The sequence below is a fragment of the Bos grunniens genome, chromosome 16, assembly GCF_055505025.1.
Source record: "Bos grunniens cultivar Pamir isolate PY7600 chromosome 16, Bosgru_T2T1.0, whole genome shotgun sequence".
Classification (NCBI taxonomy): Eukaryota; Metazoa; Chordata; class Mammalia; order Artiodactyla; family Bovidae; genus Bos; species Bos grunniens.
Window position 1 is genome coordinate 9786086 of NC_141180.1, and position 20498 is coordinate 9806583.

Below are 20498 nucleotides of genomic sequence, written 5' to 3' on the forward strand. Positions count from 1 at the left end.
CAATGAGTCATGAGTAATCTCAGTTTTCATGGTTTTCTAAAATAAACTCATTTAAAGACTATGCAGTAAGAAATGTCATATTCTTAACTTCCCTATTTCTTGTATAATGGCTTTATTATTTTTGTATAAACTTACAGACTCACTCTTAAAAAACAAGCCAAAAGAGAATCTTAAAAGATAGAAAGTAAAAATCCCCAGCCAGAAGAAACTTCTAAAATTTTGAGCATCTTCTTAGATTTTCCCATTAGTGAGATCATATAATAATGTATGCTGTTCTATAATTCATTACTTTGACTTTAATAAAATATTATAAATAGCACATTTCTTAAACAAAAAATGAAATCTATTTAGAATTGTTTCTGACTATATTATTTTTGGAAATGCTGAGTCAAATAATTTTAAACCTTGATTATAAAAGTTCATTATGTTATCCGTAAAAGGAGAGAAAATAATTTCTAAGAGTAGTGGTACTTTATTTTAGGGAGATTATACATGGATCTCTTAGAAAATCTAAAGGAATCCATCATCATCTCAGAAAATACATACAGTATTTTATATATAATTTCAAGGTCCTTGAATTGCACCACCACCACCCTGAAGCCCATCTCTGGTCAGGTAGAGGAGGGGAGTGGGTAGGGTATTTTGTGGACTATCATAGGCCTTGCTCTAGAAACTTCAACAACCTTGTTAAAGTAGGTAATCCTTTTTCTTAACACAATAGCAGGTGTTTCTTAGGGGGTGCAGGTAGGGTTAGCTAAAAGACAAAACTCATCACAGCTATCAGAACCATCTATAAAAACGCTTAATACTTTTTGTTCCCCAAAGGCCCCAAATGAAACAGTTCAGTTCAGTCAGTCGTGTCCGACTCTTTGCCACCCCATGAACCACAGCACGCCAGGCCTCCCGGTCCATCACCAACTCCTGGAGTCCACCCAAACCCATGCCAATTGAGTTGGTGATGCCATCTAACCATCTCATCCTCTGTCGTCCCCTTCTCCTCCTGCCCTCAATCTTTCCCAGCATCAGGGTCTTTTCCAATGAGTCAGCTCTTTGCATCAGGTGGCCAAAGTATTGGAGTTTCAGCTTCAATATCAGTCCTTCCAATGAACATCCAGGACTGATCTCCTTTAGGATGGACTGGTTGAATCTCCTTGCAGTCCAAGGGACTCTTCAACTTCAATTCTTCGGTGCTCAGCTTTCTTTATTTCTTTATAGTCCAACTCTCACATCCATACATGACCACTGGAAAAACCATAGCCTTGACCAGATGGACCTTTGTTGACAAAGTAATGTCTCTGCTTTTTAATACGCTGTCTAGGTTGGTCATAACTTTCCTTCCAAGGAGTAAGCGTCTTTTAATTGGATGGCTGCAGTCACCATCTGCAGTGATTTTGGAGCCCCCAAAAATAAAGTCAGCCACTGTTGCCACTGTTTCCCCATCTATTTGCCATGAAGTGATGGGACTGGATACCATAATCTTAGTTTTCTGAATGTTGAGCTTTAAGCCAACTTTTTCACTCTCCTCTTTCACTTTCATCAACAAGAGTGCTTCTAAAAACCTTTACTGTATTTAATGAACAGTAGGCTTTATAATCAAATTAAGCAGATTGATAGAGAGATTCCATTTATTCTCCTGGGAGCCTGTTTTTCAGTATTATGCTTCTCAAGGTTCTACATTCCAAGAAATCCACGTAACATGCCCCACTAGCTTATCTTCATTTCTTGTTCTTATCTACTTTAAAGTGGTTTTTTAATTAAAAAAAAAACAAAACATAGTGAATTTTTTGAGATAAAGATTGAGCAGTTACTTTAACCCTTCTTTAGTGTAGTAGTTCTGGACATACTCATATTTGAACGGTAGTTGAGTAAGACATGTTAGTATTTATGTTCTTTAAAGTTTTAGATAGTGTTCTAGGGGTTTTCTTAAAATGGTATATACAGTTGTATATTAGAATGCATTATCAGACTGGTAGGGTGCATATATTCAGATTCCTAAAATGTGATATCTACAATTTTCCCAGCATTTTCAATTTTAAGGAAATCATAGATCCTTAACTAAGTCATATTTAGTTACAATGCTATGAATCATTTGTTAATAAACATTTCCGTTGTTACTTTGTAATAGCTTGATCCTCTAAAGTTTCAAATAAAAGCTGATTTTAGACTCCTAGTTATTAATGTTCTAGGGGTATTGCCAAAAAAAGCTACATGTCCTATATTCTGTGCCAGTTTCTTAAATTAGAATCTTGGATTGCATCCTCAGCATGTCACTGTAGTGGTATTGCTGGGTTGCTATGATACGGTGCTTGTTCTATAATTTGTAGCATGAAGCTTATATGAGCGCCTACTTTAGATTTCAAATATGTGAGCAGCAGTAATTGGGAATATGTTACCTTTTTTCTTTTAAGAAAAATTATACCTATAAAACTGTTACTTCTGTTATGACTTCTGATACCTAGACCTTCAAACTGTTCTTAGATGTAAAATAATGAACAACTTGAAATAATTTAGTTATCGCTATGAAGTTTATCACATTAACTTTTATGAAAATGAACAAGAAGAGGAAGATTTTATGATAATGAATATTTTAAGATTTCAATGTTCTCAGTATTTGAGGTCTTGAAAGAAATGAATGTAGACTAGATTTTCTGATAATATTCATTTAAGACAGTACCAATAAAACCATATGACAAGGGAAAACTCCAAGTTATATTACTGTTCTGAATGTAATTATTTTATTCAGTGTACTGTTCTTAAAACCAGCCTTATTAAAACATGGCCATATTAATAAACTATTATTATCATTTCTTTTTAAAAAAATGTTATTGAAGTATAGTTTATTTGTAATGTGTTAATTTCTGCTGCGTGGCAAAGTGATTTAGTTATGTATATGTATATATTAACTTTAATATTATGGTTTAATATTATGGATAATATTATATATTATCATTAATATTATGGGCTGTGGTCAACCTAGACAGCATATTAAAAAGCAGAGATATTACTTTGCCAAAAGAGGTCCGTCTAGTCAAGGCTATGGTTTTTCCAGTAGTCATGTATAGATGTGAGAGTTGGACTATAAAGATAGCCGAGCGTTGAAGAATTGATGCTTTTGAACTGTGGTGTTGGAGAAGACTCTTGAGAATCCCTTGGACTGCAAGGAGATCCAACCAGTCTATCCTAAAGGAAATCAGTCCTGAATATTCATTGGAAGGACTGATGCTGAAGCTGAAACTGCAATACTTTGGCCACCTGATGCAAAGAACTGACTCACTAGGAAAGACCCTGACGCTGGGAAAGGTTGAAGACGGGAGAAGAAGGGAATGACTGAGGATGAGATGGTTGGATGGCATCACTGACTCGATGGACATGAGTTTGAGTAAACTCCGGGAGTTGGTGAAGGACAGGGAAGCCTGGCGTGCTGCATTCCATGGAGTCGCAAAGAGTCAGACTCAGCTGAGCGGCTGAACTGAAACTGATTATGGTTTATCAGAATATTGATTATAGTTCTCTGTGCTATAAAATATGACCTTGTAGTTTATCCATCCTATATATAATAGTTTGCATCTGCTAATCTCAAACTCCCAATCCTTCCCCTCCGCACTCTCCTCTTCCCCTTGGCAACTACAAGTCTGTTCTCTATATCTGTAGCCTGTTGCATTTAATATGTCATTTGTGTCATATTCTAGATTCCACATGTGAGTGGTATCATATGATACTTGTCTTTCTCTTTCTAATGTACTTCATTTATTATAATAATCTCTAGGTACATGTTGCTTCAAATGACATTATTTCATTCTTTTTTATGGCTGAATAATAGTCCATTGTGTGTTGGTGTGTGCGTGCATGTGTGTGTATATATAAAATACTACAGTTTCTTTACCCATTCATCTGTTGATGGGCATTTTGATTGTTTCTATGTCTTGGCTATTGTAAATAATGCTGCTATGAACATAGGTGTGCACGTATCTTTTCAAATTATAGTTTTGTCTGGGTATGTACCCAACAGGGAGATTGCTGGATCATATGGCAGTTCTAGTTTTTTGAGGAAACTCCATACTGTTTTCCATAGCAGCTGCACAACTTACATTCCCATCAACAATGTAAAAGTGGAAAGTGAAGTTGCTTAGTCGTGTCCGACTCTTTGCGACCCCATAGACTGTAGCCTACCAGGCTCCTCTGTCCAAGGGGTTTTCCAGGCACTAGTACTGGAGTGTATTACCATTTCCTTCTCCAGGGGATCGTCCCAACCCAGGGCTCGAACCCGGGTCTCCCGTGTTGTAGACAGATGCTTTACCATCTGAGCCACCAGGGAAGTACTTGTAGACTTTTTGATAATGGCCATTCTGGCCTGTGTGAGGTGGTACCTCATTGTAGTTTTGATTTGCATTTCTCTAATAACTAGTGATGAGGAGCTTCTTTTCATGCGCCTTTAGGCCATCCGTATGTCTTTGGGGAAAAGTCTGTTTAGGTCTTCTGCCCATTTTCCAATTGGGTTGTTTGTTTGTTACTGAATTGTAGAAGCTGTTGGTTTAATATTTGTTTATTTTGGAAATTAAGCCTTTGTTGGTTGCATCATTTGCAAATATTTTCTCCCACTCCATGGGCAGTCTTTTCATTTTGTTTATGGTTTCCTTTGCTGTGCAAAAGCTTATAAGCTTGATTAGGTCCTGTTTGTTTTTGCTTTTATTTCGGTTGCTTTGGGAGACTGACCAATCGCTGATATTTTTTCTGTCAGAAAAGAAAAGAAAATTAGTCGCTCAGTTGTGTCTGACTCTTTGCGATCCTGTAGACTGTAGCCTGCTAGGCTCCTTTGTCCATGGAATTCTCCAGGCAAGAATACTGGAGTGGATTGCCATTTCTTTCTCCAGGGGATCTTCCCAACCCAGGGATCAAACCCCAGTCTCCTGCATTACAGGTAGATTCTTTACAGTTTGAGCCACCAGGGAAGCCCCAGTAAAATTTCTGTCAGAGAATTTTTTTAAAACTTTTTATTTTGTATTGTGGTATGTAGCTGGTTAACAAAGAGTGCTGTGATAGTTGCAAGTGAACAAGGAAGGAACTCAGCCATGCTTAGTATGTATCCATTTTCCCCCAAACTCCCCTCCCATCCAGGCTGCCGCATAATGTTGAGCAGAGTTCCATGTACTATACATAATGTAGGTCTTTGCTGATTATACATTTTAAATGTAGCAGTGTGTACTTGTCCTTCCCAAACTCCCTTACTATCCCATCCCTCCAGCAACCATAAGTTCATTCTCCAAGTCTATAGTCTCTCTCTGTTGTATAAGTTCAACTGTATCATTTCTTTTTAGATTCTACGTATAAGGAATGTCATACAGTATTTCTCTTTATCTATGTCAGAGAATGTTTTGCCTGTGTTCTTATTATTAACTCTTACATGATGGTTTTTAATTTTCATTTACATGTTCCATGAAAATTTCTAATTTAGTATGCTAGATTAGTATAGGCAACATAAAGACAAAACAGGAATATTCTAAGCATCTGTTGTAAACATATACATTTATGGTGGAATGAAGTTTATGTGGTTATTATGTGTATATGATCTTTAAACTGTAATTTATCTTTAAACTTTTACTATCTTTGAATAATATCTTAGGTATTTGACATAAAAGTATTTTAGAGATCAGGACTGGATTAAATTTTTTAAACATCTTTATTTAGATATGATTTATGTACCATAAAGTTAATCTTTTAAAGTATATAATTCAGCGGCTTTTGGTATATTCACAGATAAGTGCTACTATCACTATAGTCAATTTAGAACGTTTTCATTATCTCAAGAAGAAATGTTATACTCTTTATTACCTCCATTATCCCTTCATCCCTGCCATCCCTACACTAAGCAATCACTTATCTATGTTCTGTTTCTACAGATTTCCCTGTTCTAAACATTTTGCGTGAATGGAAGCATACAATTATGGCCCCCCCTTTTTTTTGGCATGCTCAGTCGTGTCCGACTCTTTGTGACCCCATGGACCGTAGTCTGCCAGGCTCCTCTGTTCATGAAATTTCCCAAGCAAGAATACTGGAGTGGGTTGCCATTTCCTTCTCCAGGGAAATGGCAGTAGTTGTGACAGGAAAAGAAAGTGAAAGTGAAAGTTGCTCAGTCTGTTGGACTGTTTGCAACTCCGGACTATACACGAATTCTCCAGGCCAGAATACTGGAGTAGGGAACCTTTCCTTTCTCCAGGTGATCTTCCCAACCCAGGGATCCAACCCAGGTCTCCCACATTGCAGGCAGATTCTTTGCCAGCTGAGCCACAAGGGAAGCCCAATAATACTGGAGTAGGTAGTCTATCCCCCAGCAGATCTTCCTGCATTGCAGGTGGATTCTTGACCAACTGAGCGAGGACTTTTTGTCTTTTCCTGACCACAGCCTAACTTTAAATTCCAGTGACTTTCAGCTAACTGCTGTCTTGTTTTCAACAATGCAGTGGAGCATCATTGTTCAGCAATCCAATCAAATTCAGGCTCCTTTGAAGGAATAGTTCTTGATGTTAATGTTCGGTATTTGTTCTGACACCAGGAGGGCTCCTCTAAGCTGCTCCTTTATCTGGTATTGTCTTGGAAACTCTCCAGCATAGAGTTTAGCCTTATATCCTCATTGAATCTACAGATCTCTCTATTACCTTTTACCACAACTGCCACTGTCTTGAGAGATTCAGCTTAAATTTTAGCTTGAACTTTTCATGCTCTGTTGAAAATGAAGCCAGTTCCTTTGGGAAGAGACAAAACAGCCGATTTATGGCTTATTTCTCCCCCTTCCCCAGGCAAAATCTTGTGAGCCAGAGCTCTGGAGCTGGGAGTGGGGAAAATGGCATGCTTCTCTCTGAGGAACAACCCATTTTAGGAGCTGAATATGAGGTGGAGAGGGGGCAGGCGTCTGAGATTTTCTTGGCTTTCATCTTCCAGTATGGAACCACAACCTTACAGTCCAGGACTAAGGTAATTGGAGCCCCAGTGTTCTCAGTGGTTCTGCACCAAGAGTAGAGTCTTTGTCCCATGGATCGAGGTTGGGTAGAAGATCGGACTTCTACTCAGGTAGGAGAAGGACTTCTACCCTTCTTGACAACACTGGCCTGGGAGTTGACCTCAGCAACAGGTAGCTGTGGGCAGAATGAGAACTGCCAGCATTCTGCTCCACACCTGAAGAAAGCTGTCTGACTGGGAGCTGGAGGTAGAGGGATCCTTGGGTGTACCTCCCTGGAGTGGAATTTCTGCCTAGCTGAGCTGATAGGAGAAAGGGAGAAAGCTGTCTTGGTTCAGATACTAAGACTGGCTTTTCGCTTCAGATATTCATAGATGCTCTTGGATAGATGATTCCTTATTTACTTTTCGCCTTAGGATCATTTCCAGAGGCTTTAAAAAGTTATTTTTAAAATGATTTTCATCAGTTTCACTGGAGAGCAGGTCTGTGGAGCTTTTAAGCTTGTCTTGCTAAAAGTTGATCTCCCTGTGGACTAAAAGATTTAGCTTCTTTTATAGTAATAATTTGTACCTTACAATTATCTAGAAATTCATAGCTTGCAGGTATATAATAATGCCAATAAATTTGAAAACTTAGAGGAGAGGAGTTGGGAAAACCCCTTGAAATAAACAAACAGCTTTCTCAAACTGACACAAGAAGAAACAAAAGTCTGAGTAAGTCTTACATCTATTTAACTGAGTTCTAATTAAAAACCCTGGCAAGGACAGTTCAAGAAAAGGTGATTACAGACCAATATCCCTTATGAACATAGATGGAAAAATCTTATACAGAAGATTAGTAAATTGAATTTAGCAGCATATAGATAATACATCATGATTATGTGGGATTTATGCCAGGAAGCTAAGGTTGGTTTACATTCAAAATGATTTGCTGAATAAATATTGATAGAATAAAAATGTCCTATTATTACTTCAGTACAAATAGAAAAGTAGAAAATTCCTTTTCTGTATAGTTAGCTTCTCTCTAGTACTTTTCCATGCAAATTCCAGCCATTCAAGAGGCTTGATCTGCAGTGTCTATTTAGCTCAGTCTATTTGGCTTTTGCTCTTTTGAACCTGTATTGTTTCTTCCTATACTGCAGTTACAGATAGAGCTGTTACAGTTGTGGAACTCACTCTCTTTTCCTTCTCTCAGGAATAGCAGTCCTGTACTACCTGTTTTCCAGCATCTGAAGACAGTTACCTCATGTATTTTGTCCAGTTTTTAGTAGTTTACTATAGGAAGATTGGTCTGCCAGAAACACAAGTCTTGCCCACACTTTTTGTCAACCTTATGCAATAAGTATGAAATGATATATGGCATTTCATACATAAACTCATATATATAGTTTATATATATTTACATTTTTCTCCTTAACTAGTGTGGTTAAAAATCTTTTCTTCTTTATTGGTGCTTTGTGTTTCACGTGCCTTTCTATAGGTTTATTTTCTTTATCTTACTGATTTATAGATTTTTTGTGTTTGTGCGTGCTGGATGCCATTCAGAGTTGGTTAGAAAACTCTAAATACTTTATAATTTTCCTATTCACATTTAGTTTTTTAGTTCTCTTGGAATTAAATGTATAAATAAGTGAGGGAATCTAACTTTTTAATATGAATAGCAAGTTGTCCTTGCATAATTTTGAAATTCCCCACTGACTTTTAAAAAAAAAAAAAAACACCAATTTTATTGTAGATTAATCTTCTGTGTATGTGCACATGTTTGTAGGTGCCTTATTTCCCTGGCCAGTGGTCTTTTTGTCTATTCCTGCACAGTACCATTTAGTTTTAATTACCTTGTGTGATAAGATCACTGTTCCTTTCTTTGTCTTGAAAATCATCTTGGCTATTCTTGGTTGTTTATTTTTCCAGATGAATTGTAAGAGCAACTCTTCAAGTTCTAGCAAAACACCCTGTTGTAATCCAAAATGTATCTCTGTTATTTATGTCTTTGATATATTTCTTCAGAGTTTTATAATTTTTCTCATAAAAGTCATGTTTTGTTCTTTGTTAGATCTATCAAATCACTTGCCCCTGGAACCAAGTCACCATATGATGAGGAAGTTTAAGCCATATGGAGAGGTCACGTATGGGAGTTCTGGCACTAGCCCTAACTAGTCGTTCAGCCAGAGGCCAGAATCAACTATAAGACATATGAGTGATTGAGCCTTCATATGATTGCAGTCCCTAGTTTTCTAGTTTTTTTAGCTTGAGGTCTTAGATATCATAACCAAAGATAAGTTGTCTGAATCTCTGACCCAGTGAAATTGTGAGAGATAATAATTATTATTGTTTTAAGCCTCTAAAGTTTGGAATAATTTGTTTATTAAGCAGTAGAAAATTGGGCTTCCCTGGTGGCTTAGAGGTAAAACGTCTGCCTGCAATGCGGGAGACCTGGGTTCAATCCCTGGTCAGGAAGATCCCCTGAAGAAGGAAATGACAGTCCACTCCAGTATTCTTGCCTGGAGAATCCCATGGATGGAGGAGCCTGGTGGGCTACAGTCCCTGGGGTTGCAAAGAGTCAGACACGACTAAGCGACTTCACTTCTTTCACTTTCAGTAGAAAATTAATACACTGGATACCATTCTGGTTATGATTTGGCTTCTCCTATAAGCAAGAGAGTTCCAGAAAAACATGTACTTCTGCTTTGTTGACTATGCCAAAGCCTTTGACTGTGTGGCTCACAACACTGGAAAATTCTTCAAGAGATGGGAATACCAGACCACCTGACCCACCTCCTGAGAAATCTATGTGCAGGTCAAGAAGCAACAGTTAGAACTGGACATAGAACAACAGACGGGTTCAAAATTGGGAAAGGAGTCCGTCAAAGCTGTATATTGTCACCCTGCTTATTTAACTTACATCAGAGTACATCATGTGAAATGCTGGGCTGGATGAAGCACAGGCTGGAATCAAGATTGCCAGGACCTTTTCATGAAGATGGCGCCGAAGGCGAAGAAGGAAGCCCCTGCTCCTCCTAAAGCTGAAGCCAAAGCAAAGGCTTTGAAGGCCAAGAAAGCAGTGTTGAAAGGTGTCCACAGCCACAAAAAAAAGAAGATCCGGACGTCGCCCACCTTCCGGCGGCCCAAAACACTGCGGCTCAGGAGGCAGCCCAAATACCCTCGGAAGAGCGCCCCTAGGAGAAACAAACTTGACCACTATGCCATCATCAAATTCCCCCTCACCACCGAGTCAGCCATGAAGAAAATAGAAGACAACAACACACTGGTATTCATTGTGGACGTCAAGGCCAACAAGCACCAAATTAAACAGGCTGTGAAGAAGCTCTATGACATTGACGTGGCTAAGGTCAATACTCTGATCAGGCCTGATGGAGAGAAGAAGGCATATGTTCGACTGGCTCCTGACTATGATGCTTTGGATGTTGCCAACAAAATTGGCATCATCTAAACTGAGTCCAGCTGGCTAATTCCAAATATAAAAGTTTTCACTATAAAAAAAAAAAAAAGATTGCCAGGAGAAATATCAATAACCTCAGATATGCAGATGACACCACCCTTACGGCAGAAAGCGAAGAGGAACTAAAGAGCCTCTTGATGAAAGTGAAAGAGGAAAGTGAAAAAGCTGGCTTAAAACTCATTCAAAAAACTAAGATTATGGCATCCAGTCCCATCACTTCATGGCAAATAGATGGGGAAACAATGGAAACAGTGACAGACTTTATTTTTGGGGGCTCCAAAAACACTGCAGACGATGACTGCAGCCATGAAATTAAAAGATGCTTGCTTCTCAGAAGAAAAGTTATGACTAACCTAGACAGCATATTCAAAAGAAGAGACATTACTTTGTCAACAAAGGTCTGCATAGTCAAAGCTATTGTTTTTGCAGTAGTCATGTATGGATGTGAGAGTTGGACCGTAAAGAAAGCTGAGCACTGAAGAATTGATGCTTTTGAAGTGTGGTCTTGAAGAAGACTCTTGAGAGTCCCTTGGACTGCAAGGAGATCCAACCAGTCAATTCTAAAGGAAATCAGTCCTGAATATTCGTTGGAAGGACTGATGCTGAAGCTGAAACTGCAATACTTTAGCCACTTGATGTGAAGAACTGACTCATTAGGAAAAACCCTGATGCTGGGAAAGATTGAAGGCAGGAGGAGAAGGGGGTGACAGAGGATGAGATGGTTGTATGGCATCCCCGACTCTATGGACATGAGTTTGAGCAAGCTCCAGGAGTTGGTGATAGACAGGGAAGCCTGGCGTGCTGCAGACCATGGGTTCGCAAAGAGTCAGACATGACTGAATAACTGAACTGAACTGAACCTGATAGGTCTGCTTAAGGTTTAACTGGGCTTCCCTGGTGCCTCAGTGGTAAAGAATCTGCCTGCCAATGCAGGAGACGTGAGTTCAATCCCTGAATTGGGAAGATCCCCTGGAGGAAGAAACTGCCACCCACTCCAGTATTCTTGGCTGGGAAATCCCATGGACAGATACAGTACTTGGAATAATTTCTCATCCTAAGTTAATAAATTAGCATTTGTTACTATGTCATGAGCTTGGCTCATTTGTATTTTATGTGATAAGAAACCATGTATCTGCATGTATAAGGCCGAGGAATAAACTCATTGAAAATTCATCATGAACACCATGTTTCTTGAGAAACTGACCTTCTTCTCTTGAGAATGAATTAACATACCAATGTGGTTGAGATTGGAAGTTTTCATGTATTCCATGATACTTATATAGTCAGATACAACTTGTACTATGTTAAAGAACCTGAACTTGTCTTAAATACCTGTTAATTTGGTGGTACGGTCTTTATAGGTTTCATAAACTGACACCAAAGAATACAGTGTAAAACTTCCTTACATTTTTCTAAAGACTGTAATTTACTTCAAAAACTCCTTAAAAGTTCACTAATATCAAATGAGTCAGGTGATCAGCTAGGTTCTGTACTTAACTACATAGGTGTTACTTTTTTCTCAAATAGTTTATTCTGTGAACCTTGAGATATCTTGTGACTCCAGCAAGAATCCACCTTGGAAGTCATGTTGCATCACTTCCGCAGTATTCACTCTGTTCCCTGGAAGCAAGTCTCTTTAGTCCAGCCCACATTGACGGCAGGAGAAGTAGACTCCACCTTCTGAAGAAAGGAGTATCAAATAATTTGTGGACAAATTTTAGAACTACTGCGCTTGATAGTTTGCAGTAGTTCTAGGCTTCCCTGGTGGCTCAGACGGTAAAGAATCTGCCTGCATTGCAGGAGACTTGAATTCTATCCTGGGTCAGGAAGATCCCCTGGAGAAGGAAATGGCATCCCACTCCAGTATTCTTGCCTGGAGAATCCCATAGACAGAGAAGCCTGGTGGGCTATAGTCTGTGGGGTTGTAAGAGTCCAACACAACTGAGAGACTTAACACTTAACAGTCCACTTGATAAGCTTGAAATTAGTACAAAGGAAGTTTTATAAATTAATGATATTAGGCTTAACGTATCCTGATTCTCTGTCTCACAGTACAGGGTATAGTTGTGGTTAATGGTCCTGGTAGACTTAAAATCCTTTGACTAAAGTTTTTTACTGCAAGAGGAGAGAGTGGGATGAATTGAGAAAGCAGCACGGACATATATACAGTAACATGTTTAAAATAGGTAAATAGTAGGAAGCTACTGTATAGCACAGGGAGCTCAGCTCAGTGCTTTTTGATGACCTAGAGGGGTGGGAGGGAGGCTCAAGAGGAAGGGGATATATGTATACTTAGAGATGATTCATGCTGTTTGTACAGCAGAAACTAACACAGCCTTGTAAAGCAGTTATCCTCCCAATTAAAAATTTTACAAATAAAGTTTTTTACTCATTGAGTAGTGTTTGCATGGGCACTGTCTTTACTTGCTTCTAAAGAAAATGAAGAAATAATGATGGGAAAGTGCATTCCAGCCAGTACATGTGCAGACGGGCCACCTGGGGAACTTGGAACTGTCAGCATGAATGGAACTTAGGATGTAAAGGGGGAATGATGGGAAGTGAAGTTGGAAAGGTAGTGCCCCTCAGTTTCTCCTTCTCTCCTTTCACCCTCAGCTTTTGTCATCTTTACATTTTTAAGGTTAGTATTTTCTATGGCCATAATTTCTTTTGCATTTCTTTTCCGTGGGGATGGTCTTGATCCCTGTCTCCTGTACAGTGTCATGAACCTCATTCCATAGCTCATCAGGCATTCTATCTATCAGATCTAGGCCCTTAAATCTATTTCTCACTTCCACTGTATAATCATAAGGGATTTGATTTAGGTCATACCTGAATGGTCTACTGGTTTTCCCTACTTTCTTCAATTTAAGTCTGAATTTGGCAATAAGGAGTTCATGGTCTGAGCCACAGTCAGCTCCTGGTCTTGTTTTTGCTGACTGTATAGAGCTTCTCCATCTTTGGCTGCAAAGAATATAATCAATCTGATTTCGGTGTTGACCATCTGGTGATGTCCATGTATAGAGTCTTCTCTTGTGTTGGAAGAGGGTGTTTGTTATGACCAGTGCATTTTCCTGGCAAAACTCTATTAGTCTTTGCCCTGCTTGATTCCGTATTCCAAGGCCAAATCTACCTGTTACTCCAGGTGTTTCTTGACTTCCTACTTTTGCATTCCAGTCCCCTATAATGAAAAGGACATCTTTTTTGGGTGTTAGTTCTAAAAGGTCTTATAGGTCTTCATAGAACCGTTCAACTTCAGCTTCTTCAGCGTTAGTGGTTGGGGCATAGACTTGGATTACTGTGATATTGAATGGTTTGCCTTGTAAACGAACAGAGATCATTCTGTCTTTGAGATTGCATCCAAGTACTGCATTTCGGACTCTTTTGTTGACCATGATGGCTACTCCATTTCTTCTGAGGGATTCCTGCCCACAGTAGTAGATATAATGGTCATCTGAGTTAAATTCACCCATTCCAGTCCATTTTAGTTCGCTGATTCCTAGAATGTCGACATTCACTCTTGCCATCTCTTGTTTGACCGCTTCCAATTTGCCTTGATTCATGGACCTGACATTCCAGGTTCCTATGCAATATTGCTCTTTACAGCATCGGACCTTGCTTCTATCACCAGTCACATCCACAACTGGGTATTGTTTTTGCTTTGGCTCCATCCCTTCATTCTTTCTGGAGTTATTTCTCCACTGATCTCTAGTAGCATATTGGGCACCTACTGACCTGGGGAGTTTCTCTTTCAGTATCTTATCATTTTGCCTTTTCCTACTGTTCATGGGGTTCTCAAGGCAAGAATACTGAAGTGGTTTGCCATTCCCTTCTCCAGTGGACCACATTCTGTCAGATCTCTCCACCATGACCCGCCCGTCTTGGGTTGCCCCACGGGCATGGCTTAGTTTCACTGAGTTAGACAAGGCTGTGGTCCTAGTGTGATTAGATTGACTAGTTTTCTGTGAGTATGGTTTCAGTGTGTGTGCCCTCTGATGCCCTCTTGCAACACCTACCATCTTTTTTGGGTTTCTCTTACCCTGGGCGTGGGATATCTCTTCACGGCTGGTCCAGCAAAGCACAGCCATTGCTCCTTATCTTGGACGAGGGGTGTCTCCTCACCGATGGACAGGGAGGCTGGCGTGCTGCGATTCATGGGGTCGCAAAGAGTCGGACATGACTGAGCGACTGATCTGATCTGATCTGATGGCCATAATTAAGTTTTATGTGAATTGTTAATTATAAAAGTTGAAAGCCAGTGGGCAGGGTTTACGTGTGACTGCATAGGCTCCAGAGCTGCATAATGTATTTCCTTTCTTGTTTAGTTTTTTTAAGTATTTCCTGGAATTTCTAATTGTCTATTTTTTTCCCACCTTTAACATACTCTCAGTTTTTTCCTCCAAATCTCCATGTGATAAGATACCCTAATTATTCTGCTTTAGAGACCAGTTTCTTAGGGCCTTCTTTCCTCCTGCTCTAAACTGATCCAGTTTTTCTCTAGGTCTGCTTTTCTTGAATTTCCATAATTCTTGGATTCCATTCCTTTCCCTTTCTCCCTATTGCTGCGTCATGTCCTCAGAATTTCCTATAAAAGGTTGTTTGAGGGTGCTAAGTTTTCCAAGTAGTTGCATGTCTGAAAGCACCGTTTTTGAACCTGTATCCTATTTCTGCTTTGTTGACTATGCTAAAGCCTTTGACTGTGTGGATCACAATAAACTGGAAAATTCTGAAAGAGATGGGAATACCAGACCACCTGACCTGCCTCTTGAGAAACCCATATGCAGGTCAGGAAGCAACAGTTAGAACTGGTCATGGGACAACAGACTGGTTCCAAATAGGAAAAGGAGTACTTCAAGACTGTGTGTTGTCACCCTGCTTATTTAACTTATGTGCAGAGTACATCATGAGAAACACTGGGCTGGAAGAAGCACAAGCTGGAATCAAGACTGCCGGGAGAAATATCAATAACCTCAGATATGCAGACGACACCACCCTTATGGCAGAAAGTGAAGAGGAACTCAAAAGCCTCTTGATGAAAGTGAAAGAGGAGAGTGAAAAAGTTAGCCTCAAGCTCAACATTCAGAAAACGAAGATCATGGCATCTGGTCCCATCCCTTCATGGGAAATAGATGGGGAAACAGTGTCAGACTTTATTTTTGGGGGCTCCAAAATCACTGCACATTTTGGAGCAGTGATTGCATCCATGGAATTAAAAGACGCTTACTCCTTGGAAGGAAAGTTATGACCGACCTAGATAGCATATTGAAAAGCAGAGACATTACTTTGCCAACAAAGGTCCGTCTAGTCATATGGTTTTTCCAGTGGTCATGTATGGATGTGAGAGTTGGACTGTGAAGAAAGCTGAGCGCCGAAGAATTGATGCTTTTGAACTGTGGTGTTGGAGAAGACCCTTGAGAGTCCCTTGGACTGCAAGATCCAACCAGTCCATCCTAAAGGAGATTGGTCCTGGGTATTCATTGGAAGGACTGATGCTGAAGCTGAAACTCCAGTACTTTGGCCACCTCTTGCAAAGAGTTGACTCATAGGAAAAGACCCTGATGCTGGGAGGGATTGGGGGCAGGAGGAGAAGGAGATGACAGAGGATGAGATGGTTGGATGGCATCACTGACTTGATGGACATGAGTTTGAGTGAAGTCCAGGAGTTGGTGATGGACAGAGAGGCCTGGTGTGCTGCAATTCGTGGGGTCACAAAGAGACGGACACGACTGAGAGACTGAACTGACTGAACCTTGTTATCAATATCAGAGGTATTTTGAAGCGATGATGATAAGTATGAATATATTGGTATTTCAAGTCTGTTACATTGGCCTAGTAAAAATAGCCAAGGAAAAACAATATGTGACCTTACCACCTGAAAGTACTACATTGCCATATTGAAACACCACTGAGTATGCTTCATTTGCAAGCATGCTTGTAATGGGGAAACTGAAGTATAAAGTCGTCAGTGTAGACACTGTCAGTACTTTTTACATTTAGTGAACAAAATTATTATACATTCTTTTTCTCACAAATTACTTTTTATTCATATTTATGAAATACAGCCAAGCTATAGTCTTATTTTTTCAGCTTATTGAAATACATTTTTTGTCTCCTTTTCTTATGAGAATATTCTGAAAATTGATGTTTCAGAAAGATCCCTAAGAGTTAGGCTATATTAAACATCTATTTTATAATTTTTTAATGATGAAACCATTGATCTTTTCTTACTAGGATAACCATTATAAAAACTTGACTGATATAAAAATGTTATGTGTCTTGAACCTAGAAGTAGGCCAACCAATAGTAGATGACAGGAGCATCCTCTCTTCTCTCACTTAACCTTTTACAATCTGATCAACTCTTCCACCATTGTTTTACCTTAGCTTCTAAGAGACTCAACGCAGAGTGCTTAAATACAACAGTCAGATACCCTGTATAGCTTTCCTGCTTTTAATTAATCCTGATTTTATTTTTAATTGTTCTGTTCATATTTAATCTTGTAAGCACTCTCAAATTCTTTTTGACTCCAGGTTATATTTTTTAAGGTTTTGTATCTTGCCTTCTTCAGCGATCAATGCAAAGAAATAGAGGAAAACAACAGAATGGGAAAGACTAGAGATCTCTTCAAGAAAATCAGAGATACCAAAGGAACATTTCATACAAAGATGGGCTCGATAAAGGACAGAAATGGTATGGACCTAACAGAAGCAGAAGGTATTAAGAAGAGATGGCAAGACTACACAGAAGAACTGTACAAAAAAGATCTTCATGACCCAGATAATCACGATGGTGTGATCACTCACCTAGAGCCAGACATCCTGGAATGTGAAGTCAAGTGGGCCTTAGAAAGCATCACTACAAACAAAGCTAGTGGAGGTGATAGAATTCCAGTTGAGCTATTCCAAATCCTGAAAGACGATGGTGTGAAAGTGCTGTGCTCAATATGCCAGCAAATTTGGAAAACTCAGCAGTGGCCACAGGACTGGAAAAGGTCAGTTTTCATTCCAATCCCAAAGAAAGGCAATGCCAAAGAATGCTCAAACTACCGTACAATTGCAGTCATCTCACACGCTAGTCAAGTAATGCTCAAAATTCTCCAAGTCAGGCTTCAGCAATATGCGAACCGTGAACTTCCTGACATTCAAGCTGGTTTTAGAAAAGGCAGAGGAACCAGAGATCAAATTCCCAACATCCGCTGGATCATGGAAAAAGCAAGAGAGTTCCAGAAAAACATCTATTTCTGCTTTATTGACTATGCCAAAGCCTTTGACTGTGTGGATCACAATAAACTGTGGAAAATTCTGAAAGAGATGGGAATACCAGACCACCTGATCTGCCTCTTGAGAAATTTGTATGCAGGTCAGGAAGCAACAGTTAGAACTGGACATGGGACAACAGACTGGTTCCAAATAGGAAAAGGAGTACGTCAAGGCTGTATATTGTAACCCTGCTTATTTAACTTATATGCAGAGTACATCATGAGAAACGCTGGACTGGAAGAAGCACAAGCTGGAATCAAGACTGCCGGGAGAAAAATCAACAACCTCAGATATGCAGATGATGCCACCCTTATGGCAGAAAGTGAAGAGGAACTCAAAAGCCTCTTGATGAAAGTGAAAGAGGAGAGTGAAAAAGTTGGCTTAAAGCTCAACATTCAGAAAACGAAGATCATGGCATCTGGTCCCATCCCTTCATGGGAAATAGATGGGGAAACAGTGGAAACAGTGTCAGACTTTATTTTGGGGGGCTCCAAAATCACTGCAGATGGTGATTGCAGCCATGAAATTAAAAGACGCTTACTCCTTGGAAGGAAAGTTATGACCGACCTAGATAGCATATTGAAAAGCAGAGACATTACTTTGCCAGCAAAGGTTCGTCTAGTCAAGGCTATGGTTTTTCCAGTGGTCATGTATGGATGTGAGAGTTGGACTGTGAAGAAGGCTGAGGGCCAAAGAATTGATGCTTTTGAACTGTGGTGTTGGAGAAGACTCTTGAGAGTCCCTTGGACTGCAAGGAGATCCAACCAGTCCATCCTAAAGGAGATCAGCCCTAGGATTTCTTTGGAAGGAATGATGCTAAAGCTGAAACTCCAGTACTTTGGCCATCTCATGCGAAGAGTTGACTCATTGGAAAAGACCCTGATGCTGGGAAAGATTGAGGGCAGGAGGAGAAGGGGACGACAGAGGATGAGATGGTTGGATGGGATCACTGACTCGATGGATGTGAGTCTCAGTGAACTCTAGGAGTTGGTGATGGACAGGGAGGCCTGGCGTGCTCGATTCATGGGGTCGCAAAGAGTCGGACATGACTGAGCGACTGATCTGATCTGATCTGATCTTGCCTTTTCAACTTGCTTCTAAGCTCTTGAAGACAGGAAATCATCTCTAACTTTCAAAACTAGCTTCAATGGACTGTTTTGAAGTTAAATAAATAGACATAGGAAACACTTAGAATTGTATTTGGCATGAAGGAAATGCTAATGTTAGTAGCATTATGTTTTATTATGTTCAGAGTACTTTATAGAACATGTACTTATAGGAGGTATTTAGGTAAGAAAAGATTTTTCTGTTCCTCAATACTTAACAAAAATTTGAGGACTGGACATTTGTGTTTTAACTCAGTGCCAAATGAGTTGAAATGTTAACTGCTTTCTAAATATATCTAATGTTTGGTAAAATCCAAAGGTGACCTCTTCCATCCAAATATTAGGTAATGCTGGGACATAATTCTGGAGGAGAAAGCAACTTGAAAGAAGTCTTTAGGCTAAGTAGCACATTATGGAATTGAGAAGCTATGAAAAACATTAATTTATTCTCAGAGGAGGCTGAAGAGATAGGTGCCCAGAAAAAGAAACTTACTTTTTATATGTAACATGTTCCTGAATCTACTATTTGCTAGTCTTGAAGATCATATTGTGTCTTTGAACATGTTAGCTGTAGGCTACTAGCCTGTCATGTAAGAGAACCCCATGGACTTTAGCCCACTAGGCTCCTCTGTCCATGGAATTTCCCAGGCAGGAATACTGGAGTGTGTTGCCATTTCCTTCTACAGGGGATCTTCCTGACCCAGGGATTCAACTCGAGACTCCTGCATTGGCCAGTGGATTCTTTAGCACTGGGGGAAAAAACGTGGGAAACCCCCTATATATCCCATGTTAGTAGTAAAAGAGATGAAAAGGAAAGCCTGCTCAGTGAATGATCCTTGCCCTTGAGGAACCGTCTCTGAGTTGGGAAGATCCCTTGGAGGAGGGCACTGGTAGGTGGTGGTGGTTGTTTAGTCTCTAAGTCATGTCTGACTCTCTTGCGACCCCATGGACTGTAGCCCGCCAGGCTCTTCTGTCCATGAAATTTTCCAGGCAAGAATACTGGAGTGGGTTGCCATTTCCTACTCCAGGAAATCTTCCCAACCAGGAATTGAACCCATGTCTCTTGAGTCTCCTGTGTTAGCTGGCGGATTCTTTACCACCACATCATGTGGGAAGCCCTAGGATGTCACGGCTGTAGTCTAAATGATCAATGTGTGAGTCATTAAAGTGGCAGAGGGAGTGACAAGAAGAGGATAGATTCCAGATAAAAAATGGAATCAATAATACTTAATGATTGATTATGGTAGTGAGATAGGAGGAAGGTAAAATTTCATTCCTGGCATGAATAATGGGATTATATGGTAAATTTCTCACTAGGCTTTTGAGAGAAATTTTACTTTATGTATGTGAATAGCTTCTGCAAAATAGTAAACATATGAAGGTAACTTCTGAGTAGGTCATTTCTAAGTTTCTCTCTATTTTTATTTATAGATGCCACCTCAAATGAACAGCAAGAGCTTTTCTGTCAGAAGTTGCAGCAGTGTTGCATACTGTTTGATTTCATGGACTCTGTTTCAGACTTGAAGAGCAAAGAAATTAAAAGAGCAACATTGAATGAACTGGTTGAGTATGTTTCAACTAATCGTGGTGTAATTGTTGAATCAGCGTATTCTGATATAGTAAAAATGGTAAGCTTCTAGACTTAAGTTCCTCAGATTTATATAAATTCAAGTAAGATCTGAGGTGTAATTACAATTTAATGAGATTGATTTTTAGTAAATGTAC

The 20498-nt window shown here is 39.6% G+C and overlaps 2 protein-coding genes across 4 annotated transcripts in view; both read left to right on the forward strand.

Annotated features, from left to right (window-relative positions):
- The window catches only part of PPP2R5A (protein phosphatase 2 regulatory subunit B'alpha), an 89859-nt gene that overhangs the window by 29956 nt on the left and 39405 nt on the right, over nt 1-20498 (forward strand). For all 3 annotated transcript variants that reach the window (XM_086343309.1, XM_086343308.1, XM_086343307.1), the window contains one exon: nt 20205-20401. In XM_086343309.1, the coding sequence (XP_086199435.1) occupies nt 20276-20401 (126 nt within the window). In that variant the 5' untranslated portion in view covers nt 20205-20275. The remainder of the gene's footprint in view (nt 1-20204; nt 20402-20498) is intronic.
- LOC147356140 (large ribosomal subunit protein uL23) lies at nt 3434-10554 on the forward strand. The gene has a single exon (XM_086343313.1). The coding sequence runs from the start codon at nt 9926-9928 to the stop codon at nt 10400-10402; it is 477 nt and encodes a 158-aa protein (XP_086199439.1). The 5' UTR covers nt 3434-9925; the 3' UTR covers nt 10403-10554.